Source organism: Pongo abelii, chromosome 23 (genome assembly GCF_028885655.2).
Source record: "Pongo abelii isolate AG06213 chromosome 23, NHGRI_mPonAbe1-v2.0_pri, whole genome shotgun sequence".
Classification (NCBI taxonomy): domain Eukaryota; kingdom Metazoa; phylum Chordata; class Mammalia; order Primates; family Hominidae; genus Pongo; species Pongo abelii.
In genome coordinates, this window is record NC_085929.1 from 23,583,839 (window position 1) to 23,611,636 (window position 27,798).

The 27,798-nt window shown below is 50.7% G+C and overlaps 1 protein-coding gene across 2 annotated transcripts; it reads left to right on the forward strand.

Annotated features, from left to right (window-relative positions):
• Positions 1-245: 245 nt before the first annotated feature.
• On the forward strand, positions 246-27,196 carry IL17RA (interleukin 17 receptor A). 2 transcript variants are annotated; one of them, XM_054543013.2, is made up of 14 exons: positions 541-655; positions 10,782-10,989; positions 12,462-12,486; positions 13,200-13,346; positions 14,179-14,291; positions 15,751-15,877; positions 17,384-17,431; positions 17,527-17,690; positions 18,875-18,958; positions 20,112-20,196; positions 20,970-20,981; positions 21,232-21,333; positions 23,111-23,152; positions 23,699-27,196. In XM_054543013.2, exons 2-14 carry the CDS (start codon positions 10,945-10,947, stop codon positions 25,207-25,209), a joined length of 2,505 nt encoding a protein of 834 aa, XP_054398988.2. In that variant the 5' UTR covers positions 541-655; positions 10,782-10,944; the 3' UTR covers positions 25,210-27,196. The 2 variants fall into 2 exon arrangements, with proteins under 2 accessions (XP_024095833.3, XP_054398988.2); XM_024240065.3 differs by lacking the exon at positions 10,782-10,989 and having other exon boundaries at positions 246-655.
• Positions 27,197-27,798: the final 602 nt, after the last annotated feature.

The following is a 27,798-nucleotide window of genomic DNA, read 5'->3' on the forward strand; positions in this document are numbered from 1 at the left end:
CCCACGAGAGAAACAAGAAGTCTGAACAAGGCCAAGAATCAAGTGAGTGTGGGCGGAGGACTAAAACCGACAGTTGCTGCGGCACGGCCAGGGTGGAGGGTGCGTGTGGGGCAGGCGAGGCTCCAGCTGGAGTTGACGCTAGCCCGACGCGGTTGTAACTGGAGGCGCGACGGGCCAGGCCCAGAAGCAGCGGGAGGAGCGCACCTGGGTCGCCCGGGCGGAGGAGGGCCGGGGAGGGACACCGGAAGGACTGGGGAGGGACGCCGGGATAACTGAGCGTAGGGCCGAGAGGAGGGGCGCAAAGAGGAACGGAGGGAGGGCCCTGTCTCACCCTAAACCCCTCCCCGTCCCAGACTAAACTCCTCCCCTCGGCCCGGCCCGCCCCTGGGCCCGGGCTGGAAGCCGGAAGCGAGCTAAGTGGAGCCGACTCGAACTCCACCGCGGAAAAGAAAGCCTCAGAACATTCGCTCGCTGCGTCCCCAGCCGGGGCCGAGCCCTCCGCGACGCCACCGGGGCCATGGGGGCCGCACGCAGCCCGCCGCCCGCTGTCCCGGGGCCCCCGCTGGGGCTGCTTCTGCTGCTTCTGGGCGTGCTGGCCCCGGGTGGCGCCTCCCTGCGACTCCTGGACCACCGGCCGCTGGTCTGCTCCCAGCCGGTGAGACTCGACGTGGGGAGCGGTCGCCGCCAGGATGCTGCGGGCGCGGGGCAAGGTCGCGGAGGGCCGGACGGCCGGGACTACGCGCCTGGGCTGGGGAGGCAGGAAGTCCGCGACGCGGGCTCAGAGGGGCTCAGAGACTTGGGCACAGATATCGGGGCGCCTGGGGAGGACCCTCGGAGCGGTGGGAGTTGCGGTGTGGAATAGGGGGAGAGGGGGGTGGCACATCGCGCGGCGCGTGTTGCACAACCTGGCCTGCCGTCGTGGCTGGAGGCGGGAGTGACACCTCCGTCCGGGCCGCGGAGTTCGGGGAAGGAGGGCGCGGCTCCGGGCCAGGCCGGAGGGGCGGCCAGGGCTGATAGAAAGGGGCTGTGGGGAAGGGGCCCGGGGAGGAGCCAGGACGGGTCTGGACCCAGCTCCACGCCGTGCGCCCTTCACGTCCCCCGGCGGGGCACGGTCGGCCCTCGGGAGGCCCATCGCGCCCTCGGGAGCTTCCCTCAAGCCGTGCCCTTAATGCCGCCGACGGAGCCGGGCGAGCCCACATCGTCCGTGCGGAAGGTGGAGGCCCTCACCCGCGGCCCCCCCCAGAGGGACCCCGCTGTCGTAGAGCCACGCGGCGGCCTGTGGGGGCTGGAGCGCTGAGACGTGGCACCATGTTTCGGGGAGAGCTGTGCCGAGGGCGGCTGAGGGCCACCTCCCCAGAGGCGCGAAGCCCTGAGGATGGGCAGATGGTTCTTAAGACGGCGCCCTTCCCGCCACTCCCACCACCTGGGTCTGGGAACCCGGTGAGCGCGCAGTGGGAGGGTCGAACGTTTGTAGCTGTCAAGTCGTAGCCCTGCTGCGCCCACAGGAAGTGACCCACCCGCCTGCCAGGTAGTGGCCTGTGAGCCAGGACCATCTTAAGGAAAAAAAAAGAAAAAAGAGCAAAACGCTGTGCCCCTCCACAATATACTCTCCTCTTCCCCGCATCCCCAAGGAGATCTTTCCTCCCCTCCACCTCCACCGCTGACCCCAAGGAATAATGCTCAGTATCTGAGTCAGAGGATGTAAAACAAAGGGATATTTCTCTTTATCTAGTTTTATGGAGGATTTACCGAAAGAGGGTGGAGAGTGAGTGACTATTTCGCAGGAAAAAAAAAAAAGATGTTTTTATCGTGAATGATGTTGAGAAATGTCCTGTGACTTCCACTATTGGGCAAAGCAGGTGCCTCTGCCCTGCTGGTCCCTCCTGCAGGCTGTGTATGAAGCGTTCTGATATGGAGGGTTGGTGCGCCTGGGTTGACAGCCATTGGTCAGGTGGCTGCAGAGTACAGGGCGCCATACTGGGAACTGGAGCTATAAATAAATACTCTGGGGACCCTAATATCCAGAGACCTAACCCATCTAGGGGAAGAACAAGGCTTGAAGTTAGGGAACTGTCTAGCAAAGCTACTTGCACAACTGGTAAGTGTACGGAATTCCAGGAAAAAGAAAAATTGCTTCCAGTTGGGGTGTCCTTCATGGAAAAGGCATTTGGGCAGCCCTGTGGGGGTAGCAAGAGCATTCCAGCTGGTGGAAAGGGCCTGAGCCGAGGTCCTTAGGTGGGACAGGGTACGGTGTGTGGCCGGAATGGAGGGTCTGTGTAATAGGACAGTGAGAAAAGATGCCAGAAGCGGGGATGGGACTCCCCTGTGTGTGGGGTGGGAGCCAAGCTCTGACTTTCACTGCACAGTGAAGCAACTGCAAGTCAGGAGCAGAAGCACAGCCTGGTTCCAGGGAGGGCTGGAGAGAGACGCTTGCTGTTCGTATTTGCAGTCTCTCGTTCTCTTCCTTCCTCTCACTCTGTTCTGTATACACCTGCCTCACAGACAGCTCTTCTCCAGAGATAGACAGCTCTGGGCTCCATTGACTAGTTCTTTTAAAAAGAAAGAAAACACATCCTTCAAATTTCTCTCCCTCACTGGTGTTTCAGTGGATGCAATGTGGTATAGTGAGGGGAGGGAACGCCACAGAGGTGGCCGGAGGACCTGGATTTGCAGGCAGCGTCGCACTTACTGTCTCTGCAGTCTGGCTTTGAGGCTGCCTGGGCCTGGGTTCCCTCATTTCCACAAAGGCAGGACTGGGTGAGCCTTCTCAAAGTAAGTCCATGCCACTTTCCAGAATGTAAGTGTCTATCCAAAGCCCAGTTCGATTTAGCCCTCCACGACTATCTTCAGACAGGGAGGAGGCTTCTGCACACCTGGCCTGTTCCTAGCTCAGTACTGGAGCACAGGATGCAGGGGCTTGATACATATGTGTTGACTGAACAAAAGAATGTGTGAATGAAGGAAAGAACGGTCAGCTCTGCTTGGAAAGTAGTGGCAAGCTGAGACCAACCATAGCACTGGTCCAGATGCTTGGGATTAGCACCGTAAAACCCAGATGACTGATTTCCCCACAGAAATCATTACATGAGAAACCATCAATAATTGCATTTCCCTGGGCATTTCCTTTTGGTTAGCCGTTCTCCCTGGCTAGGCTTCATGTAGGTTTCCCGTGACCGCCAACCTGGAGGAATGCCCATAGGAAAGACAGCAGCAGTTTAAGAGTTGGTCACGGTAAATGTTAACACGTAATTTCATAGACAGGATGTGTGTTTCATTACAGAGTCTTTTTTCCTGAGCGTTTGCGGTTTTGACTTGTGGTTGTAGAACAACTGCTCAGTTTAACCTTTTATCTTCTGCTTGCCAGAAGCCACTTTCATCATGCCACTCTTCCAGAGACTACAAAGTTGTGTTCTTTGTGCCAGGCACTTTGCTGGTGGTTCACAAGTATCCCTTCATCCCATGCTCACCACCGCTTACAAGGTTGGCAGGATGAACCTACTTTTGAGAGGCTGGGTTATTGGCCCAAGGTCGCACAGCTAATGAGTGCTAAGGTGAGATTGAGAGCAGGCTGTGCTTGTAAGTTCAAAGCCCACTTTCTCTATCAGGCACTCAGTAGTGTTCACTGAGGCACAGAATTGAATACAATCTTTCATTTCTTCCTCTTAACCATCACCTTGTGGGTAGAGAATAGTGGCCTATTGGAGGTGTCCCTTATTCATTTATTTATTTATTTATTTATTTATTTATTTATTTATATTTTGAGAGAGTTTTGCTCTGTCGCCCAGGCTGGAGTGCAGTGGTGCTATCTCGGCTCACTGCAACCTCCGCCTCCCAAGTTCAAGCAATTCTTGTGCCTCAGCCTCCCGAGTCACTGGGATTACAGGCGCCCGCCACTACACCCAGCCAATTTTTGTTTTTTGTTTTTTGTTTTTTTGACACGGAAAGTCACTGTCGCCCAGACTACAGTGCAGTGGCACGATCTCGGCTCACTGCAACATCCACCTCCCAGGTTTGAGCGATTCTTCTGCCTCAGCCTCCCAAGTAGCTGGGACTACAGGCGTGCACAATGACGCCCAGCTAATTTTTGTTATTTTTAGTAGAGATGGGGTTTCACCATGTTGGCCACGCTGATCTGGAACTCCTGACCTCAAATGATCCGCCCACCTCGGCCTCCCAAAGTGCTGGGATTACAGGTGTGAGCCACCGCACCCGGCCAATTATTTTATTTTATTTATTTATTTTTTTGAGACAAGGTCTCACTCTGTCATCCAGATTGGAGTGCAGTGGCGCAATCTCAGCTCACTGCAACCTCCACTTCCCAGGCTCAAGCGATTCTCCTGCCTCAACCTCCCAAGTAGCTGGGATTACAGGTGCGCACCACCACACCCAGCTAATTTTTGTATTTTTAGTAGAGTCAGGGTTTCACCATGTTGGCCAGGCTGGTCTCGAATTCCTGACCTCAAATGATCCACCTGCCTCAGCCTCCCAAAATGCTGGGATTACAAGCATGAGCCAATTTTTTAATTGGCGCCTGGCTAATTTTTTAATTTTTTAAGTAGAGACAGGGTTTCACCAGGTCGGCCAGACTGGTCTCGAACTCTTTATCTGCCCACCTCGGCCCCCCAAAATGTTGGGATTACAGGTGTGAGCAATCGCCCCTGGCCCCTTTTGTTATTTAGAGAGACAAGGCAGCAGTGATTAAGATCATGTATTCTGGAGCAAAACTTCATCATGCAAATGCCAGCTCTGTGGGACCTTGGGCCACTTACCCAACCTCCCTGGGTCTTAGTTTTTTCATCAGTACAATTGGGATAAGGGTGCTTAGCTCATAGGATTGTTGTCAAGATCAAATGAGATACATGTACAAAGTGCTTATCATGATGCCAGACACAAAAGAGGAGCTCAATAAACATCAGCTGTCGTCACCTTCATTGTCATGACAATCCCCCCTCTGATTTCTGCAAGATGCCTCACGTAATGCCATTCACAAGCAGGTAGCTCATAGATAATATTCTGATTCTGCTAGTTTTAAAGAATGGGCAGTGGCCCCACGCCTGTAATCCTAGCATTTTGGGAGACTGAGGCAGGGGAATCACTTAAGCCCAGGAGTTCAAGACCAGTCTGGGCAACATGGCAAAACCCTGTCTCTACAAAAAATACAAAAATTAGCCAGGTGTGGTGGCGCATGTCTCTAGTCCGAGCTACTGAGGAGGCTGAAGTGGGAGGATCTCTTGAGCCCAAGAGGTCAACGCTGCACTGAGCCCTGAGCATGCCGCTGCATGACGGAGTGAGACCCTGTCTCAAAAAAAAAAAAGAATGAGGGGTTTGAAATTAGGGATGACTACTGGAGAGGAATTTGTTGGACAAGACAAGATATGTCTTAGTAATATCCTAAGAAGATCCTGAACACTTTTTTTTGTGTGCTTTATTTAAAATGTAATGTAATTCTATAAATTTTTTTTTTCTTAGAGACGGAGTCTCGCTCTGTCACCCAGGTTGGAGTGCAGGGGCACAATCTCTGCTCACTGCAGCCTCCGCCTCCTGGGTTCTAGTAACTCTCCTGTCTCAGCCTCCCGAGTAGCTGGAACTACAGGCGCACGCCGCCATGCCTTGCTAATTTTTTGTATTTTAGTAGAGACGGGGTTTCACCATTGTTGGCCAGGCCAGTCTCGAACTCCTGAGCTCAGGCAATCCACTTGCCTCGGCATCCCAAAGTGCTAGGATTACAGGCGTGAGCCGTGAAATTAAATTATAAGGAAAAAAATGTCTACTCTTTCTTCCACTAAACAAATTAATGTTTTCATTCATTCATCTTACTTTTCAGTCCTTTCATTTGTTTGGCATTACATCATAGATAAACTTTTATCTTTTAATTAATTTTTGTCAAGTTATGTATGGCAATCCTCCTTTTAAAATGGTACTAAGATGTTTAAAACAAAAAACAGCAGATCCATGCGCCACCCCTAAACCTGCTCCCCAAATATGATTCCTTTAGTTAATTCTTCTGAGATATACCTCCATATTTCTAAACATGCTTATACTGTTAATTCATGATTTTGTTAATTTTAGATATTATCTATTGACTTCTAATATATGAAAATTACATTATCTTTCTGCCACCACTTCTGCCTGTTTTTTATTATAGTTAAATCATGATTTTAGTTAAATTAATAGTCAGAATTTATATTATTATAACAATTAAGTAATCTTCACTGCTGAGGTAAGTGTACTTTGATTATATATTTTTTCTGGTACAATTCCCCTCCCCTCCTGCCCCAGAGATAATAATTGCTTTAATTCTTCACTTGCGTAATGTTTCATGTAACTAGTCTTAGTTTTGTTCTATCACACTTGTCATATCATTTCCCTCGAAATCATCAGATAGTCCATCAATTCCATCCCCCCCTTTCCCCAGAGAACTTCCTCCTAGAGCATTCTGTTCTCCAGCCCCAACAAGGTCTGTGCTCTCTAGACCTGTGGCACAACAGGTCTAGACCAGAACAGACATGTTGTGGTCAAATCTCCCATGTCCCGGATCCTGTGTCTTCTTCCTCAGGGGTTACTCCCTCATTTTGCTGGAGAATATCATCCTGTAATTTCCTAAGAATATGTATGAGGGATGGATATAGACATATATATCAGGAACATATATGTTAAGTCTTTTCATGTCAAAATATCTTTATTCTACCCTCATACCCTTTTCTGATAATTTGGCTGGGTGTGAAAATTCTGTGTTAAAGATAATTTTCTCTCAAAATTGTGAAAGTATTGCTTTGTTGCCTTCTAGCAAACAGTACAGATGCCAAGAAAGTCAGTGTTATTGGCTGGGCGCCGTAGCTCACGCCTATAATCTCAGCACTTTGGGAGGCCGAGGCAGGCGGATCATGAGGTCAGGAGATTGAGACCATCCTATCTAACACAGTGAAACCCCGTCTCTACTAAAAATACAAAAAAAATTAGCCAGGCGTGGTGGTGGCGCCTGTAGTCCCAGCTACTTGGGAGGCTGAGGCAGAAGAATGGGGGGAACCCGGGAGGCGGAGCTTGCAGTGAGCTGAGATCGCGCCACTGCACTCCAGCCTGGGTGAGAGAGCGAGATGCCGTCTCAAAAAAAAAAAAAAGGAAGTCAATGTTATTATATTTCTTATCTGTTTTTATGACACTTATTTTTTTCTCTCTGGAAACTTTTAGGATCTTCTTTTTATTCCTGATATTACAACAGTTTCAAGATTTGGGGCCTTGGTCTGGGTCTTTGTTGTTTTTGTGCAGGCCATTTAGTAACCTTTTTAATTTGGCAGTGTGATACTGTGAAATATGTATTTGGTCTTCAACCCCTTTTTCTGGCATAGAACTCCTAAAATCCTTAGAATCTCCAAAATCGTATTTTTTAATATACTAATGATTCATTGGTGGCTGGCAGCCTCTAGGCAGCTTCAGGATGGGGGCTGGTCCCAGGAAGGACCAAGGTAGGATTAGAGGGCTGGGACGTTTAGCCCCGCCCCTTTACCCCTCACATCTGGGAAAGGGAGAGGGAACTGAGGGCCCCCTGAAGTTGCTATGGCCAGTGGTTTAATCAATCATGCTCACATGAAGCCTCCATAAAAACGGGGTTCAGAGAGCTTCCAGGTAGTGGAACATGTGGAGGTTCCTGGAGGGTGGCACACCTGAGGAGGGCATGGAAGCTTTGTACTCCTTCCCCTATACCTCACCTTTTCTTCTGTATTATTTGTGATATCCTTAAAATAAACTGGGAAATGTGTTTCCCTGAGTTCTCTGAGCAGCTTTAGCAAATTAATTGAACTGAAAGAGAGGAGCATGAGAATCTCACATTGAACCTGGTTGGTCTTAGAAGTTCTGGAGGCCCAGACTTACCACTGGTGTCTAGGGGGTGGGCGGTCTTGGGGACTGAGCACTCAACCTGTGGGATCTGATGCTATCTCCAAATAGTGTCAGAATTAAATTGGAGGATACCCAGCTGGTGTCTGCTGCAGAATTGATTGCCTGCTTGGTGATGGGAAGAAACCACCCCCCCAATATGTAGTCACAGAAGTCTTCTGTGACTTCTGTTGATTGTTGTGGTGATGTGAGGGCAGAGGAAAAATACAGCTTGAGTTTTTCCACACTCTCAGGGAATATGTGTCCTTCACTTCCAGAATATTTTCATTCTTTCTTTCCTTTTTTAAAAAATAATTTCTTCCTTCTGTTTCTTCATTAATCTCCTTCTAGAAATCTAGTCAATCATATTTTATTTCCTAAATTGAATCTCTAATAATCATATATTTTTTCCTATTCTATTTGTACTTTCAGAGAAATGTCCTCAATTTCATAGACTAACCCTTCTATTGAATTTTTATTTAGTAGAACTTCTTCCATTGAGTTTCAAGGTTCAGTTTTCATTCTTTGCCTGCTCATTTGTCCACAGTGTCCTGCCCCTGTCTTACAGATGCAGTGTTATATCTCTTCGGGGCTATAATAATTTTACTTGTTTGTTTTAATCGTGTTAACAGCATTGTTTTTTTTTTTTCTTCCAGGAGCATTTTTTAATTGTTTTGATCTATTTTTCATACAGAAAACCTATCTCAAATATCTGGTACTCCTTGGCTGTCTGAGAATATTTTAAGAATGAAGTCCTAAAAGCTGATTAAATGTTCTGTGTAGTTAAGGTTTATTGAACATTGGACTTTATAGGAGGTCAGGCTAATGGTGAACCTGGCCTATTGGGTAACCTCCAAATGCTGAAATCTGGAGGTCTTTTCTTTGGGCCTGGCTGCCAGCATTCTGAGATCAGAGCAGGGAAAGAGAGGATAAGGTTCCCAACACTCCATATGTAGACCTTCACTTAATTCTCCCTGCCCCTAAGCCCTGAGGGTTATAAGGTTCTGAGGGGCCCCTGGCCTCCTTATCAGTAACTCCCTTTTGTAGCATTCAGACAGAAGTTCCTCCACTCAGCACGAGCCAGCTGCCTACTCTGCTGCCACTTGAACAGTTATTTATTTATTCGTTCATTCATTTGTTCACTTTTGAGGTTTTATGATTTTATTTGACATCAACAGTTTGTTCTCATCCACGATGTCTGACTGTCAATTTCTGAAAGTGGTAATAGGTACACAGGTAACCAAAGTATAGAGCTTGTTTGGTGAATCTTCAACCTCATGCTTTCTGGACAGCTGCACATGGATACAGTATGGAACGTTCCTTATTCCTTTGGCCCAGACAGCTTTGTTGAGCCTGGTATTAGCATATCTGGAGTCCCCATCTCCTTCATGGCAAAGTTCTGGGACTTTTTGAGTGACCAAGGGGCACACTGCTTGACGTCCACTCCATGGGTGTGCTTGTGAATGCTGATGGCATATTCTGGTGTCACCACCTCATTGGTGGCAGGTGACAGAATAGCCCTTTATTTTATTTTATTTTATTTTGTTGTGTTTTATTTTATTTTATTTTTATTTTATTTTAGACAGAGTCTCACTCTGTCACCCAGGATAGAGTACAGTGGCACAACCTTGGCTCACTGAAGCCTCTGCCTCCCAGGTTCAAGCAATTCTTCTACCTGAGCCTCTCAAATAGCTGGGACTACAGGCACATGCCACCACACCCAGCTAATTTTTGTATTTTTAGTAGAGACAGGGTTTCACCATCTCTTGGCCAGGCTGGTCTTGAACTCCTGACTTCAGGTGATCCACCTACCTCAGCCTCCCAAAAGGGCTGGGATTACAGGCATGAGCCACTGCACCCGGCCAACACCCTTCTTTACAGGAGCTATGCTGCTGGGGCTAAGTTGGAAAGGACTTTTAAAATTTTGTTCACATCTCTTGTCCACTGAGTTTGGCTCTTTGGTCCTTGAGAATTTACAAAAAAAAATTTTCTTTCCTATAATTGTTATATTATTTGGAGAGAGGAAGAAAATATGTATATATGGTCAATGCGCTATTACCTCTAATAGAATTGTTATTCTGTATTTCACTTATATGTATATTTTTCAGTTTTGATTAAATCTTTTTTCCCCTTATCTTCCCTCATGCCATCTCCTCTGCTTCTGTCCCCTTTGCCCCCAGCAAACTGTGTTAACACCTGTTAACATGTTTCTATTCTCATTTAGTCATACTCATATATATATATATATATATATATTCAGGGAGATCTTTTTCATGACTTATTTCCATAGAAATTGGGATCATACTATAAAAAGTTATTTGCAACTTATTTTCCTCTCTCATCAACACGTTCCAGCCATCTGCAGGTAACAGATGTCTATGCAACTAATTCTCATTCTCTTTAATATTTGCATAATATTCCATAGTAGATAGCAATGTATTCAACCATTTCTAGTTTGATAGACATTTAGATTTAAACTAGATCTTACCTTAATTCAGCCATTCTCTATTCATGAGCATTCAGTACCACAGAAAAAGAGGGAAAGCTGTCCATTTTTTTTAAAGCTAGTATAAGCTTAATTCTAAAACTTGACAAATATTATACAAAAAGAAAAACTATAGACGAATCTCACTTATGAACATAAATCCATGCAATTCTAAATAAAATATTAGCAAATGTAATCTAGCAGAATATCAAAAGAACAATGCACCATAACCTAGTGGTGCATTAACAAACCTTGTTTGTTAATCAGTGCTGGAGAGGTATATGATAAGGTTCAGAGCTGTTTTGAATGAACACTATAAACCTAATAGACCAAAGGAAAAGACTTATATGCAACCACAACTATCAGAAACCAAGACCAAAAACAGTATTCCATAGGGTATACCAAACTATTTCCTCCATCTCAGGAATGAGAGGAGGACACCTGCCTGCACCACTGGGAATCAACCGACTGTGTTGTCAAACCCTTCCACCTTCCTCGTGGTCTTCATGAAGATGAGCTTTTCATCATGGGCATCATCCTGCAGTGTTTTTGAGTAGCTCCCCGTGGCTAGTAGGAAGTTACTCCAAATGATGTATCTGTTTGCCTTCTCTGGAAGAGCTCCCCATCTCAAGGTGAAAGAACCACTTTTTTTATCCTCCACATCCTAGGAATTTTAAGGCAGAGGAGAAATGAAAGGACTCAGGGGAGTTAATCTTCTCGCCATTTAGGAAAGAGTGACATTAATTAGTGTGAGCCTAGGCAGCCAGATGGATTTTGTTGGGAACATGTGCGGAGCCCCCTAGTGGGGTGGTGGTGCTAGCTCGGGACCTATAGGGGAGAATTCAGGAGCTGAACAGGGCGAGGAGCACTTATGAACTGGGGTCCCAGAGAAGGAGGATCCAGGTGAAGTAGCTCGCTAGAGTCAATCCTAGGTGCATGCAGATGTCATCCTGTGTGTGACCACTCTGTAAATGAACCCTGGTGGCACGGGGTCTTCTCCTGTGCTTAGCCCTACCTCTCTGCTCCCTCTCAAGAGAGAGGAGGGTGTCAGCCCCGGCACCCTACTCATACCAGTCACTTTGTTGGCCTTGAAATTGTGTTTCTGGTCTGCCTCGGCATCTGACTTTCCACCCCAGGATGCGTTTGATCTGTTTTGCCAGTTAGAGAACTGGAGACACTTGAGCCTGAGCTCCTTCCTAATGGTTATATTTCCCTGGTAGCATTTGTCACTAGGGCTTCTAAATTTGGCCATCAGGATTTCCTCAGGGTTGGAAGGTTAACACATACTGCCCAAGAGGGAGACAATATAATGTAATATGGGTGCCTCAGCTTCCTCATCTGCAAAATGGGCTGAGGATAATAGTCACGATCACCCAGAACAGGGCCTGGCATACTTTCCCTAGAGACTTTGTAGGGACTTAGTGAATGTTCCCCAACAGATCTGTCACAGAAACTGTAAATATTGCCCCTCACCCCTTCCGCACCTCTTGCGCAGTGTTATCCGGGAAGGTTGGAAACCTCAGGAGATGAAGGGGCCCTTTTCTCAGGGCACTCCAAGAGAACCCTCTCAATGTCTTTTAAAGTTGTCAAGGTCCCAGCTCATAGCAGTTCCTCATAAAATAGCATTCCCGTGCCGGGCGCGGTGGCTCACACCTGTAATCCCAGCACTTTTGGAGGCCGAGGTGGGCGGATCACGAGGTCAGGAGATCGAGACCATCCTGGCTAACACGGTGAAACTCCGTCTCTACTAAAAACACAAAAAAGTAGCCGGGCATGGTGGCGGGCGCCTGTAGTCCCAGCTACTCGGGAGGCTGAGGCAGGAGAATGGCGTGAATCTGGGAGGCGGAGCTTGCAGTGAGTCGAGATCGCGCCATTGCACTCCAGCCTGGGTGACAGAGCAAGACTCCATCTCAAAAAAAAAAAAAAAAAAACACCATTCCCTTTGCCATCCACTGGACTCACTCCTCATCCTATTCCCCAAAAAGTGAGAAGGGCGGGCTGTGTAGATGGCATTCCTGAGAAGGAGCCAGTGGAGAGCATCTGGCCCTGGCGTGTGAATTCAAGCCCTTTCCCAGCTGTAATAACCACCCTTTTTTTTCCACAGGGGCTAAACTGCACGGTCAAGAATAGTAAGTCATCTTTTTCTGTTCTTCTTCTTGTTGCCTTGTTAATCAAGTGAGAGCCTGCTGCCAACTTCTGACAGAAGTCCTGCCACGCCACTCCAGGTTCAGGCTGTGAGCTACAGCCATCTGCAGGAGGGCTCCCAGAGAACTGTGGATGCGTGCACCTGCGCTTCCTGTCGAGAACATTCATTATGCAAAAGTCAGGAAAGGAGAAACAGAACTGTCATTTGGATTGTGAAAGTATTCTCTGGGGTGCTGCCCTACTGTATCTATAATATAATTTGATTTGCCACAGCTTGTCACTGTAAAGTGAGAGACATCTGTGCTGTTGATTTTGTTTTGTTTTAATTCAAAGAGGAGGCACATATTCAAGGGTCTGAGCCAATTAGAGACCCCTGACATATAAAAATAAAGCAACTCTTACTACAACCGCATCCCTCCTGTGCCCTTATTCCCAATCACAACTTCATCTCAAAATCAACATGTGTACTTTGTCTTCTCTCCTAAAATTCCCTTTAGACTTGAGAGATTTGCAGTGACCCCAGTAAACATTAGAAAAGAGGGAGCAGGGCAGTAAAGCTGAGGAAGCGGCCAAGGGCCACAGGCTGGAAGGACGCGGGCCCCTGAGCTGTTTGCTGTCTAGCTGTCTGTACCTGCTGCTGGGGCATCTCAGGGTCTTGGCTATAAGTCTCTGAATGTTGCTTTTCCCTGGCTGCCAGGTACCTGCCTGGATGACAGCTGGATTCACCCTCGAAACCTGACCCCCTCCTCCCCAAAGGACCTGCAGATCCAGCTGCACTTTGCCCACACCCAGCAAGGAGACCTGTTCCCCGTGGCTCACATTGAATGGACGCTGCAGACAGACGGTGAGTGGGCCTGCCAGCAGGGCCCTGGGGGATTCTCCCTGCCTCCAAGTGGCTCTTCCAGTCAGGCTCAGGATTGGGCTCCCAGTCCTGTGCTCAGACATGGAGGTTCAAATTTAGTGCTATAAGGATCCATCATTTCATGCAGTTAATATTTGTTCAGCATTTTAGATATTAACCCACAGTGATACCTTCTCATCACACCATTCTTCATGAAAGGACTTCCTTCAACCTAACAATTTTAGCACCCTGAGGAAAAAAAAAAGCAAGCAGTTAATTTTGTGACTGCAGTACCAAAAATGAAGTGGAAAATGGCAACACATTTGTCAACCCGTTCCCTGAATTTAGGGGCCAGCACTTTTAAAACGTCCCCCGAGCCTATTCAGGAATGGAGAGTTTATGTTACAGAATTGGGATGATTGGGGCTTATGAGCACTAGCCCCAGATTTGTGAACGGGGCATGGGGGATGTTCTTTTTGGAAGTCCCCGCCCTCGGTGCTCCTGCTGACGGCCACAACCTCGTGAGGATGATGGGGATGGCTGTGTTTGACACCCATGCCAGATTGTCAAAGCCCTCACCACAAGTTTGCAAAGCCTTTACTTCTAGCCCAGTGTAAAGTGTCATTTTTCCTTGCCCAGCTGGGAAATAACTGTCTGCAAGGCGGTAGGCTGAGGCCAGAGAGCGAACTGAAAGGAACAGGATGTGGAGAATTGGGTAAGACAGGGCAGATTTTCTTTTAGGAGTGAACAACCACAACAGATAGGGAAGTGACACACCCAGCACTTGTCTTGGCTGATCTGTATCTGTTTGTCTCCTCTTCGCCCTCTCCTTCAGCCAGCATCCTGTACCTCGAGGGTGCAGAGTTATCTGTCCTGCAGCTGAACACCAATGAACGTTTATGCGTCAAGTTTGAGTTTCTGTCCAAACTGAGGCATCACCACAGGAGGGTAAGACTACAGCTCCTGAGTGGATTATGTTCCACTGATGACACCAGTACAGACTTCTTGTCCCCAAATTCAGACCCTGATTTAGAGTGGGGAAGACCCAGGAGGTGCTGAGGGAGTCTGTGGAGTTCAGAATGGCAGCCTGAGATGGGCAGAAGTCAAAAGAGAAGTGGTGTGGCCACCGTGAGCAATAGTGAGGGACAGAGCGTATTTTTGAAAGCGTCCCTCACATACTCACCCCTGCTTTTTCTTCCCACTTTACCTAGCTATTCGTTCTGAAAGGAAGTTGAATTGGAAGACAACTTCCACAGCCCTACCTCCTGCCATCTTTGTGTAACATGTTTTATGTGTAACTTGGATTAAGCTGGGGCCTACCTTCAGGAAGAAAAAACTGCCCAGACCAAAGAACTGCTGTAGGTGGGCGAATGGGCACTACAACAGTTTAGTCTCATTTTGCTGCTCACAGCTAAATGATGAAATGTTGATTCTTGTTTAAGTTTGTTTAAAGCAGTGGGTCTCAAACTGTGGTCCATAGACCAGCAGCCTCAGCCTCACCTGGGAACTTGGTAGAGATGTGTGGCCCCACCCCAGACTTCCCAGGCCAGAAACTCTTAGGGTGGGGTCCAGCAACTGGTGCTTAACCCTCAAGTAATCACGATGCAAGCCTTAGTTTGAAGACTACTGGTTTAAATCTGCAAATGGCCACTTGAAAACAAGTTAGATCTCCCACAAACTCGAGCAGCAAAGGCAGAACTCCTCTCCGATGTTAAATTAGGACCCCCAAACTTGACTGCTGTGTGAATGGTGAGAACCAGGTTCCTTCATCCACTTAGAAGCAAAGGACCCCTGGCCCCTCCACCAAGGTAACTAGAATGGGGGTTGGAGTCGATATCTGTAATCTCTACCACCCAGAAAATAACTTAGCACAAATTCAAATATCATTGCAACTAAGGTGCCTGCTGGCCCAGGGTGAGTGGGGATCTCTAGCTTGTCCTCTGCACCTTTTTACTCCATAATGGTCTCAAGAGGTCCCTGGGTTTCCCATTTGAGGAGGAAGAATCATTTGACAAATAGTTTTTACCTGCCTCGCGTGTGCCAGATCTCCATAGCCCCAAGTCCTCTGGCTCCGCCCTCTCATACCCATTGTCCTAGAATTTGAGAGGGCAGGTGGGGGGGCGGGTCTACTTCCACTTTCCCCAAATTCTTTTGCCTTATTCACTATCTACTGATGAGGCCAGATCCAGGTTTTTAAAAAAAGAAAAAAAAAAACAGGCAGAAAGGACCAGAGGAAACAAAAAACAAAGATACTGATTTCCCTGACCTTGGATTTTGTTGTGGTTGTTGCTTTGTTCTTATTTTTGGCTGAATATTTGGGAGTGGGTGGGAACGGGGGTCTTTGGGCATAGATGGGTGACAGAGATGTATGTAATCCATCCACCTTTCCTTCCTCCCTTCTCTTCAGTGGCGTTTTACCTTCAGCCACTTTGTGGTCGACCCTGACCAGGAATATGAGGTGACCGTTCACCACCTGCCCAAGCCCATCCCTGACGGGGACCCAAACCACCAGTCCAAGAATTTCCTCGTGCCTGGTAAGAGCATCCTCCCAAGACGTTCCCTCCCCAGTGGCCTCTGTGAGAGGGAAGCACCAGGTGGCACAGATGCCAGCCTCCCTGCTCAGCAACACAGTGGCTGGCATTGCCAGCACCTGGGACCCACAGAACAAACAGAGGCCAGGACTGGGAGTGGTTTGGTGTGTGCTGCAGCCTCCATTCCCTGAAAGCCCATTCTCTGTTGGCACAACAGTGGACGGTGGCCCAAGATCCCAGTAGTTTTATGGGAACCAGAGTACCTCCTTCTATCTAGAGAAGCACCCGTCCTGCCCAGAAAATATCATAAAGGCAAGCCACAAGCCACTCGTGGAGAAGTTGCAGCCTCTGCCCCCAGCCTGGTCCCAGCCTCCGTGGCTTGCTCTTCTCCTTCCACCTCACAGTCTGTCTGCATCATCCAACACTCATCCCATGCATGGCGCTCTCTTCCCCGTGCCTATCCACCCTGCCTGTGATTACCGCCAGGCTTTTCTTCTCAGGCACCCTTTGATGTACGTGTACCTTCTACTTCTCTGTCCTCCCCAGAAGCTCAGCTATTACCTACATTTCTCTCTTTTTGTTTTTAATAGAGATAGGGTCTTGCTTTATCACCCAGGCTATAGTGCAGTTTTGCTATCCTAGCTCACTGCAGCCTCGAACTCCTGGGCTCAAGTGATTCTCCTTTCTCAGTCTCCCTACAATTCTCTGTCCATAGCCAGCTATGTCAGGAAGCCCACTTGAGAACAAAGCCTGGGTCTTCTGCCTGTTTGTATAATCTCCAGAACCTCACGAATCGCCTTGAATATAGTAGGTTGGTCAAGAAATGCTTGTTAAGGATGGTGTTGACCTTCTTCATCCTGGGACCACCCTGCACACATGCGTGCACACACACTCCCTGCTTACCCTGCTCTGTGTCACCACATGTGGCTCATCACTCCCTGACTGGTACTGCATGCTGTGTGTTTGCTTTTATTGGTCTCTTCTACTGGGTTGCAATCTCCAGGGGGCAGGGCTTTGTCTTGTTTACCACTGTACCTCCAGTGCCAAGAACAGGGCCTGGTGCATAGTTGGTGCTCAATAAGTGTTTGTTGAAGGAGTGAATCTCCTCAGTTCTCGCTTCTGTTCCTAAAGTTGACTGACTCAGTCCCTGTCCCTCCATGGTGATTCACACCTGTCACATGTCTTCTCAGCCTGTGCAAAGACAGGGGCAGCTGGGGACAAGAAGCTGTGGGTGGGCAGAGAAAGAACTGGAGGGGACCAAGATTGCTTGGTCACCCACAGCAAGCTCAGGAGGAATGCATTTGAATCGGGAGGGTTCCCTGAGAGATGAGGATCAGACAAGCAGGCTGGCACCCATGCCAAGGTGGGTCCAGCCCTGGAGCTCACTCTGAAGGGGCCACCTGTGGACAGGCTCCCAGTGGGGAAAAGATTGTTCCTGGTGTCAGGAGTCTGGAAGAACAGATTTCCTAAGGCAGAGGCTTATGAGTTTCCTTTTTTCTGGGTCGACAGACTGTGAGCACACCAGGATGAAGGTAACCACGCCATGCATGAGCTCAGGTAACAGCTGGCCCGGGAGAGCTTTATTTGGATGCACACACATGCACATGTGCGTGCCCCTCCTCACTCCCAGCCTGCGTGTGTGACCTTGGCAGGCAGCCTATGGGACCCCAACATCACTGTGGAAACCCTGGAGGCCCACCAGCTGCGTGTGAGCTTCACCCTGTGGAACGAATCTACCCATTACCAGATCCTGCTGACCAGTTTTCCGCACACGGAGAACCACAGTTGCTTTGAGCACATGCACCACGTTCCTGCGGTAACTCTGCTATTTTTGACCCCTCTAGCATAGCTCAGGACCACTCCTCCAAGCCCCGAGTCTCTTCTCTGCTGGTCTGACAGAATTGTGTTGCTAGAAGCTCGGGACTCAGGGCTGTGCTTAGTCCATAGTGATCATGGCGCCTTGCCCTTTTTCTTCCCCAGTGATCTTATGCTTGATAGAAAGGCAGTTGACTGTGTCCTGCCCATGACTCAGTCCTTTTTGTTCTTTCCTCCCCCACATGCTCCTTTGTTCTCTTTTTGTTTTGCTTTGTTTATTACAAAAAGGATTTGAGGATTGAAAAAAAAGAAGAAATGTGGAAATAGAGACAGGGGAACTAAAGATAAGGAAATAAGGCCAGGCGCGGTGGCTCCCACCTGTAATCCCAATACTTTGGGAGGCCAAGGCAGGAGAATGGCTTGAAGTTGGAGTTCGAGACTGCAGTAAGCCATGATGGCACCACTGCACCCAATCTGGGGGACAGAGCGAGACCCTGTCTCTAAAAAAGAAAATAAAAATTAGAAAATAAATAAAGTAAATTAATGACATAAAATAGGCCAGGCACAGTGGTTCACGCCTATAATCCCAGCATTTTGGGAGGCCAAGGCAGGTGGATCACTTGAGGTCAGGAGTTCGAGACCAGCCTGACCAACATGATGAAACCTCATCTCTACTAAAAGTACAAAAATTAGCCAGGTGTGCTGGCACACGCCTGTAGTCCCAGCTACTTGGGAAATTGAGGCAGAAGAATCACTTGAACCTGGGAGGCAGAGGTTGTAGTGAGCTGAGATTGTGCCGCTGCACTCCAGCCTGGGTGACAGAGTGATACTCCGTCTCTAAAAAAAAGAAAGGCAATACGATGAAGCCAGCTCAGTGCAGGAAACGTGTGCTATGTGGTTCTGTACAACTGGTGTCCATGAACACAAATTTGTTGCCCCAGTTCCCAGCAGCCAAAGCAAAGAGAGACTTAACAGTTACTACACGTACTTACGAATTTACAACAAACCAGCTTCCATGCAAAAATGGAGCTTTTTTTCTGGAATAGAAACCTGAAAAGCATTTCTCCCCTGGCCTTCCTAAGGGGTGCCCTGGACAGCCTCTCCCTGGCAGTGCCACAGCGTGTTCTTACCCAACTAGCCTTACCCATCCCAACTAGCCTTACCCATCCTCGCCTCTCTCCTCAGCCCAGACCAGAGGAGTTCCACCAGCGATCCAACGTCACACTCACTCTACGCAACCTTAAAGGGTGCTGCCGCCACCAAGTGCAGGTGGGTGAGTGTGGTGTGGACAGGTGCAGGGAGCAAAACAGGTGGCAAGTATATAGTGGACAGAAGTGAGGAGTGTGCATAGGTGAAGAGTGTGGTGTGGACTGGAGTGGGGAGTGTGCACAGGTGGAGAGTGTGGTGTGGACGGGAGTGGGGAGCGTGCACAGGTGGAGAGTGTGGTGTGTCTGGGAGTGGGGATCGTGCACAGGTGGAGAGTGTAGTGTGGACGGGAGCGGGGAGAGTGCACAGGTGGAGTGTGTGGTGTGGATGGGAGTGGGGAGCGTGCACAGGTGGAGAATGGTGTGGACGGAAGTGGGGAGCGTGCACAGGTGGAGAGTGTGGTGTGGACGGGAGTAGGGAGCGTGCACAGGTGGAGAGTGTGGTGTGGATGGGAGTGGGGATCGTGCACAGGTGGAGAGTGTGGTGTGGACGGGAGTGGGGAGCGTGCACAGGTGAAGAGTGTGGTGTGGACTGGAGTGGGGATCGTGCACAGGTGGAGAGTGTAGTGTGGACGGGAGCGGGGAGAGTGCACAGGTGGAGAGTGTGGTGTGGATGGGAGTGGGGGTCGTGCACAGGTGGAGAGTGTAGTGTGGACGGGAGCAGGGAGAGTGCACAGGTGGAGAGTGTGGTGTGGATGGGAGTGGGGAGCGTGCACAGGTGGAGAATGTGGTGTGGACGGAAGTGGGGAGCGTGCACAGGTGGAGAGTGTGGTGTGGACGGGAGTGGGGAGCGTGCACAGGTGAAGAGTGTGGTGTGGCTGGGAGTGGGGATCGTGCACAGGTGGAGAGTGTAGTGTGGACGGGAGTGGGGAGCGTGCACAGGTGGAGAGTGTGGTGTGGATCGGAGTGGGGAGCGTGCACAGTCTGGCATTCTTGCTGGTGGACGGGAAAACTTGTCCTCTCTATGGCACCAAGCACCACTACCAGTCAGGATTCCTTGCCTGGTAAGGCACTGCCCCTGCCTTTCTCCTGTCTGGTTCTCCCACCCTCACCTGGGCAGGGGTCCTCTGACCCGCCCTTGCTGGAGGGAGATGATGGCCACCTGGAGATCGTGGTGTAGCCAGCCAGGATCCCCTCCTCTCACATTGCCTCTGCTGGCTGGAAGGCATGAGCGCTCTACAGTTCTGGAGCCCTTTTCCTGCCCTCTCTGCCCGCAGATCCAGCCCTTCTTCAGCAGCTGCCTCAATGACTGCCTCAGACACTCCGCGACTATTTCCTGCCCAGAAATGCCAGACACTCCAGGTAGGGGACATGCGGCTGTCCTAGGCCATACTGGGAGAACAAGTGGCTGAAGGCCCCCAGCCTGTGCTGCGTCCTCACCTGGTTCTGAGTGGTGGTTAGGGAGGAGAGTTTAGTTTAACTTGGAGTCCTTCAGGCCTGAAGTGTGGAGTGGGGCTTTAGAGTGTCACTCCCTGGGGCTGGACTCCTGGCTCTTTCATTAGCTATGTAGCCTTAGGCAAAATACTTAATCTTTTTGATCCTCAACTTTCTTGACTGGAAAATGGGGTGGTTTTTATCCTAGAGCCCTAGTTCTGCGCCACGCACTGAGCACAGTGGTCCAACATGCCGTCCATTTTTTTATCCTCACTCATTGTGAGTCACGGTACTATGAAGTAGAGGATCCCCCCACCCCAAACCCCAGGTTCATGGATAAGGAAACTGAGGCACAGAGATGTTGAATAACTTGTCCAAGATCACACAGCAGGGACGCTGTTTTCAAAAGTCGCATGCCCTAATGCACGGGAGGCTGCAGCCACATGCTCACCAGAAGGCACAGACATGGAGCCGGGCTGGAAGGAGAACCCAGCCTCCCGAGGAGGAGGCAAGGTGTCTCTTCTTAGACCAGCAACTCAAGTGTCTCTTGTAGATGGTTTCATTAAGTTCAACCTGGATCTAGAGTGCCTGGTGCAGAGCCAACATCATTAAAGCCCTCAAGGGATGTCAGTTGTGTTTTTTGTGATGACTGGGAAGGGTTAAGAATGCTATTTTCCCTTTTTCCTCTGTTCTCATTGCAGAACCAATTCCGGGTAAGCTTGGATCTCTCTCCAACAGCACTGCAGCCCTCAGGGGACATTCCCCAGTGGCCACTTGAGAAGTCCCTGCCTCAGCCAGGCAGACAAGGCTGAACCGAGGCCAGCCCAGAGGGGGGGGTGAGACCATGGTTTGTCGTGGTGGGGCCAGAGAGGACAGAGCCTGGGGCTGGGGAGCGGGGCTGGGGGCCTCAGGGAGGGCAGGGCAGGCCCCGCTGCATCACTCACGCTGTTCTGCTCACCGCAGACTACATGCCCCTGTGGGTGTACTGGTTCATCACGGGCATCTCCATCCTGCTGGTGGGCTCCGTCATCCTGTTCATCGTCTGCATGACCTGGAGGCTAGCCGGTAAGCGCTGGGGCTCTGGCTGTCCTGGAGTCAGGCTCTAATACCAGCACCACCACTCACTACCAAGGCAAATCGCTTTATTCTCTGAGCCTCAGGTTCTTGCTTGAGAACCATGTCATAAAGCTGTTGTAAGGACTGAAATAAGACACATGAATTCTTAGCACAGAACCTGGCATGTGCTATTTACACAGTATCTGTTAGCCACGATTATATTTGTTGTTATTAAATGTAATATTATTAAAATCAATAGGTTGGAAGGAGCCAGAGTAAAGTTTCCCTGTGTCAGGAATGACCATCCAGGCAGGTGGAGCAGCCTGAACAACCCCATCCTGCAGCCGCCAGACGTGGACACCTGGGGTCAGGGAGAATAGTGAGGGTCAGCATCGGGTGATAGAGAAGGCTCCGGCTGCCCTGAGCCACAGGGGTGGACCCCAGCCCCACCTCATTAGCCTTGTAGTCACAGGCCAGTTACTTAACACACCATGGATTCACTTTTCTTTTCTGTAAAATGTACTGGTAATGCCTCCCTCTCAGGGCTGTGATGAAGGTTAAATGAGTAGCTGAGGAAGGTGCTTGCTGGTGGGGATCAGTACATACCAGTGTCTTCTCCCACCTGCAGCCCTCTGCTGGCCAAGTCCTAAGCCGGGAGAACACAGGCCTCCCGGTTGGGGCCTCAGCCCTTCCCTGCCCCACCATGACCCTAGGCTGCTCCTTCCGTCATCTGGGAAACTGTTTCCACCCTTCCCTAGGTTCGTCAGGATTAGGTGTTAATCATTATTAATTATTATGTGGTAGAAAGAAAACCAGCCAGGCATGGGAGGATCTATGGGAGGTTCCGATAACATTCAATAGCATCTCGGCCAGTGCTCCATAGGCTGTGCAGCTCTCTAAAGGTTTGGGGCTGGGCGGCGGCGGTGCTTATGGTTTCCTTTCTGCTGTTGCGCTTCTGTTTCCCGAAGTGCCCCGCACCACAGGGTAAAGGCAAGAGGAGCCTTGCTGTTATTTGGCTGTCTTTTGACAGTTCTGGGGAAGAGCTGAAAGGGTTAGGATTGAGATTAAGGTTCTAAGTCGTTTGCTCAGTCATCTGTGGATCTTAATCCTCCCAGCTGTCACTAAGGAGTTAACTCCCACAGAGCAGTTTTTTCATCACATCTCCGAGGGGAACAATTGCTTAAGTATGTGGGTTCCCCTTCCTCACCTCAAAAATACCAGGAGGAAATGTTGCAAGCAGCCTGGTGGGGCTGCTTCTGGAAAGAAGTGTGGTAAGATGCATGTCTTCTGTAAAGACACTTCTGGGGAAGAGCTTTCCCTCAGGTGGAGTCAGTTTGGGGTGGCCAAATTTCAGGGAGACAGGGCAGACCAGGACCATAATGAGGAAACAGGGTAGACACCCTGCCCCCCCGCCCCCCAGCACTGGGGGTCCCAGCTGGATCAGTGCTACAAAATCACTGTGATCCCAGTTGATTATGTACAACGTGCCAGGCACTTCACATACACACACTCATTTAATACCCATTAAACGAGAGCAAATATAGACCCACTTCACAGAGGAAGAAGCTGCATTTCAGAGGCACTAGTAACTGCTCCAGGTCATAGTGCTCGTAGTGGCAGACCCAGGATTCATGCCTGTGCAACCACCTAGCACGGCCTCCCTGCTCAGTCTCGGGGCTGCCCCCTTACCCTTCACCCTTTGTCAGGGATGGGGCAGACACCCTGTGAGCTGGTTTCTATTTCTCTTCCCAAAGAACCACTCCAGTGTATTTCTTTTCCTTTCCAGGGCCTGGAAGTGAAAAATACAGTGATGACACCAAATACACTGGTCAGTATTTCCTGGTTTGTGTGTTTGCTTATTTTTAAAGCAGTGGAGGGTTCTCCTGGGATAAGTGCGTGTGGGTCGCCTCCTGTGGTCTAACTCCCAAGTCCCTTCAGGAGACCCCACCTTAGAAACCCCCTTCCAGTACCCCACTCAGAAGGGCCCCCAATAACAAGTCCTGGGTGCCATTTTTTGAATCAGTCAGACAAGGAAAGAAAGGTAAGTGCACCGTGTTTTGTGAAAAGAGGTCCTCCCTGGAGCAGACCAACAGAGCTTGGTGCCTCTTTTTCTTTTCTTAATTAAAGTACAGGCTAAAGACCAGCTAGGAACGTGAGAGATTCTTTTTCCCACAAGGCAGCAGACTGATTTTTTTCAGGCAGCCAAAGGTGGAATAGTAACATCTGGGTTTTTCCAACAGGCCTCAGTTGGGTTTCTCAGCTTAGGGAGGGAGCCAAGCTCTGTGTCCTGGTCCAGGCCCCTCCTGGGCTGGCAGGCACAGAGCTGCCCTGGGCCCTGGGGTGAGGGTCAGCATGTATGGTCTTGTTTCCTTAGATGGCCTGCCTGTGGCTGACCTGACCCCCCCACCGCTGAAGCCCAGGAAGGTCTGGATCATCTACTCAGCTGACCACCCCCTCTACGTGGACGTGGTCCTGAAATTCGCCCAGTTCCTGCTCACCGCCTGCGGCACGGAAGTGGCCCTGGACCTACTGGAAGAGCAGGCCATCTCGGAGGCGGGAGTCATGACCTGGGTGGGCCGTCAGAAGCAGGAGATGGTGGAGAGCAACTCTAAGATCATCATCCTGTGCTCCCGCGGCACGCGTGCCAAGTGGCAGGCGCTCCTGGGCCGGGGGGCGTCTGTGCGGCTGCGCTGCGACCGCGGGAAGCCCGTGGGGGACCTGTTCACCGCAGCCATGAACATGATCCTCCCGGACTTCAAGAGGCCAGCCTGCTTCGGCACCTACGTAGTTTGCTACTTCAGCGAGGTCAGCTGTGACGGCGACGTCCCCGACCTGTTCGGCGCGGCGCCGCGGTACCCGCTCATGGACAGGTTCGAGGAGGTGTACTTCCGCATCCAGGACCTGGAGATGTTCCAGCCGGGCCGCATGCACCGCGTGGGGGAGCTGTCGGGGGACAACTACCTGCGAAGCCCGGGCGGCAGGCAGCTCCGCGCCGCCCTGGACAGGTTCCGGGACTGGCAGGTCCGCTGCCCCGACTGGTTCGAACGTGAGAACCTCTACTCGGCCGATGACCAGGATGCCCCGTCCCTGGACGAAGAGGTGTTTGAGGAGCCACTGCTGCCTCCGGGAACCGGCATCGTGAAGCGGGCGCCCCTGGTGCGCGAGCCTGGCTCCCAGGCCTGCCTGGCCATAGACCTCCTGATCAGAGAGGAAGGAGGATCAGCAGTGGCAAAGCTGGAACCTCACCTGCAGCCCCGGGGTCAGCCAGCACCGCAGCCCCTCCACACCCTGGTGCTTGCCGCAGAGGAGGGGGCCCTGGTGGCCGCGGTGGAGCCTGGGCCCCTGGCTGACGGTGCCGCAGTCCGGCTGGCACTGGCGGAGGAGGGCGAGGCCTGCCCGCTGCTGGGCAGCCCGGGCGCTGGGCGAAATAGCGTCCTCTTCCTCCCTGTGGACTCCGAGGACTCATCCCTTGGCAGCACCCCCATGGCGTCTCCTGACCTGCTTCCGGAGGACGTGAGGGAGCACCTCGAAGACTTGATGCTCTCGCTCTTCCAGCAGAGTCTGAACTGCCAGGCCCAGGGGGGCTGCAGTAGACCCGCCATGGTCCTCAAAGACCCACACACGCCTTACGAGGAGGAGCAGCGGCAGTCAGTGCAGTCTGACCAGGGCTACATCTCCAGGAGCTCCCCGCAGCCCCCCGACGGACTCACGGAAATGGAGGAAGAGGAAGAAGAGGAGCAGGACCCAGGGAAGCCGGCCCTGCCGCTCTCTCCCGAGGACCTGGAGAGCCTGAGGAGCCTCCAGCGGCAGCTGCTTTTCCGCCAGCTGCAGAAGAACTCGGGCTGGGACACGGTGGGGTCAGAGTCAGAGAGGCCCAGTGCATGAGGGCGGCTCCCCAGGGACTGCCCAGATCCCAGCCTTGAGAGGAGTGTGTGTGCACGTGGGTGCACAAGTATTCATCTGTGTGTACATGTCTGCCTGTGTATATGTTCGTGTGTGAAATGTAGGCTTTAAAATGTAAATGTCTGGATTTTAATCCCAGGCATCCCTCCTAACTTTTCTTTGTGCCTCGGTCTGGTTATCGTCTATCCCCAGGGGAATCCACACAGCCGGCTCCCAGGAGCTAATGGTAGAGCGTCCTTGAGGCGCCATCATTCATTCATTCAGCATTTATTGTGCACCTACTATGTGCCAGGCATTTGGGATACCAAGATAAATTGCATGTGGCATGGCCCCAGCCATGAAGGAACTTAACCGCTAGTGCCAATGGGCCGGGCACGGTGGCTCATGCCTGTAATCCCAGCACATTGGGAGGCCGAGGCAGGTGGATCACTCTGAGGTCAGGAGTTCGAGACCAGCCTGGCCAACATGGTGAAACCCCATCTCCACTAAAAATACAAAAATTAGCCGGGCGTGGTGACACATGCCTGTAGTCCTAGCTACTTGGGAGGCTGAGGCAGGAGAATTGCTTGAACCTGGGAGGCAGAGGTTGCAGTGAGCCGAGATTGTGCCATTGCACTGCAGCCTGGATGACAGAGCGAGACTCCATCTCAAAAAAAAAAAAAAAAAAAAGAATGGTCACATGGGATGTAAACACTGAATGGGCCAGGTGCAGTGGCTCATGCTTGTAATCCCAGCTCTTTGGGAAGCCGAGGCAGGTGGATTGCTTGAGCTCAGGAGTTCAAGACCAGCCTGGGAAACAATAGTGAGACCTCGTCTCTACCAAAATTTTTTTTTTAGTCAGTCATGGTGGCACATGCCTGTAGTCCCAGCTACTCGGGAGGCTGCTGCGAGATGATCACTTGAGCCCAGGAGGTGGAGGCTGCAGTGAGCTATAATGGTACCGTTGCAATCCAGCCTGGGCAACAGAGTGAGACCCTGTCTCAAAAAAAATAAAAAAGTAGAAAGATGGAGTGGAAGCCTGCCCAGGGCTGTGAGCATGCACGGGAAAGGCACCCAGGCCAGGGAGGTCCCCGAGATGCCTGAGCTGAAGGATTGTGGTTGGGGAACGCGTAGTCCCGGCAAGGAAGCAGCCTGTGGGTAAGTGCTGGGAGGTGAGTGGAGTGAGCGTGTCAGGGAGCTGCTGGTGGAGCCTGGAGGGGAAGGAGGGAGGCAGTGAGAGAGATTGGGGTGGGGGTTGGGGGGATGTCACCAGAGCTCAGGCTGGCGACAGCCTTGTGCGCATCAGTCCCGAGGCCTGGGGCACCTTTTGTCTGATGAGCCTCTGCGTGGAGAGAGACTGAGGGCTAAACACAGCTGGATGTCACCTGAGCTCATTTATAGGAAGAGAGAAATGTTGAGGTGAAACATAAAAGCATCTGGCAGGAAGGTGAGTCTGAAGCCCTGCACCCGCATTCCGACTGTCAGTGGGGAGCTGTTAGCACGCAGGATTCTTCAGAGCAGCTGGGCTGGAGCTCCCCTGAGCTCAGGAAGCTCCAGGGTGCAAGGGCAAGGAAAGGAGGGGTGGTGGGTCAGTGAAGATATGGGCAGACCTTGTGTGGGGAGAGGAAGGGGTGCTGCTGTGACTTCAGGGTCTGAGGTCCAAAGACAGCATTTGAAAAGAGGCTCTGAAGCCAGTGTTTGAAGAATTTGTTCCTGAAGTACCTCCTGGGGGTAGGCTGGAAGCTTCTGGCTCAGGGTCCTGAAGAACACATTGACACTGACACAGTGCCGTCTGACACTGGAATAGGGTGCCCTTCATTCCTACGCCTGAGTCCTTAACCTTATTTCCAACCTCCAGTGAGGGGGAGAAGATTCGAAAATGTGACAGGAGAGCAAACAGGACAGTTTGCATGTGTATGTGTGTGCGCATGTGTGTGTACACACATACGTGTACGTGAAAGAGATTATCAATAAAAGTGCATAAATGTGTTGATCTGGTAAGAGTTTCTAGCAGGAGTTTCGAGCCACATATTGTAGGTCAAGAAGTTGCTAGTTGCAGAGTTTTTTGTTGCAGTTAAGACTTTACCTAGTGGCAGCAGGGCCACCAAAGCTCTGTGTCCCAGATGGTGCATGGCCCATAATCCACCCAACAGCAGCAAAGGACCAGGCAAAGGAGAACAGGAGCGGAGGCCTCCCAGCCACTAGCCTTTTGGGCTCAGTCTCTCCTCCAGTAATCCCGGAGAGGGGCTTTGTTGGGTCTGGACACCTGCCGTGCATTCTCTGACCTTTCCCCAGCTTCCAATAAACACCTATTCGACGCCCAGAGTATAGGATGCCACGATGCCCTCTTCCCTGCGTGCAGCACGTGTTCCCGTCTGCTCCCATTCCTCAGGAGCCTTGAATTCTAGCTCTGCTGGCCTTTGAGCCCATGCCAGTAAATGTCCCGATGGGCATTGCCTACTATGTCCAGGGCAGCTGCCTTTGTTCTCCCAACAGCTTTATTGGAATACAATGCACTTACCATATGATCCACAATTGACCCTGCACAATTTGATGCCAGTTTAGTATAGTCGCAGTTCAGCAGCCATCAGC

Coding starts and splice junctions, on each gene's coding strand:
- IL17RA (XM_024240065.3), top strand. CDS start 518: ATGGGGGCCGCACGCAGCCCGCCGCCCGCTGTCCCGGGGCCCCCGCTG. Junction 656..12,461: donor CGCTGGTCTGCTCCCAGCCG/GTGAGACTCGAC, acceptor TTTTTTCCACAG/GGGCTAAACTGCACGGTCAA. Junction 14,292..15,750: donor TGAGGCATCACCACAGGAGG/GTAAGACTACAG, acceptor CCTTCTCTTCAG/TGGCGTTTTACCTTCAGCCA.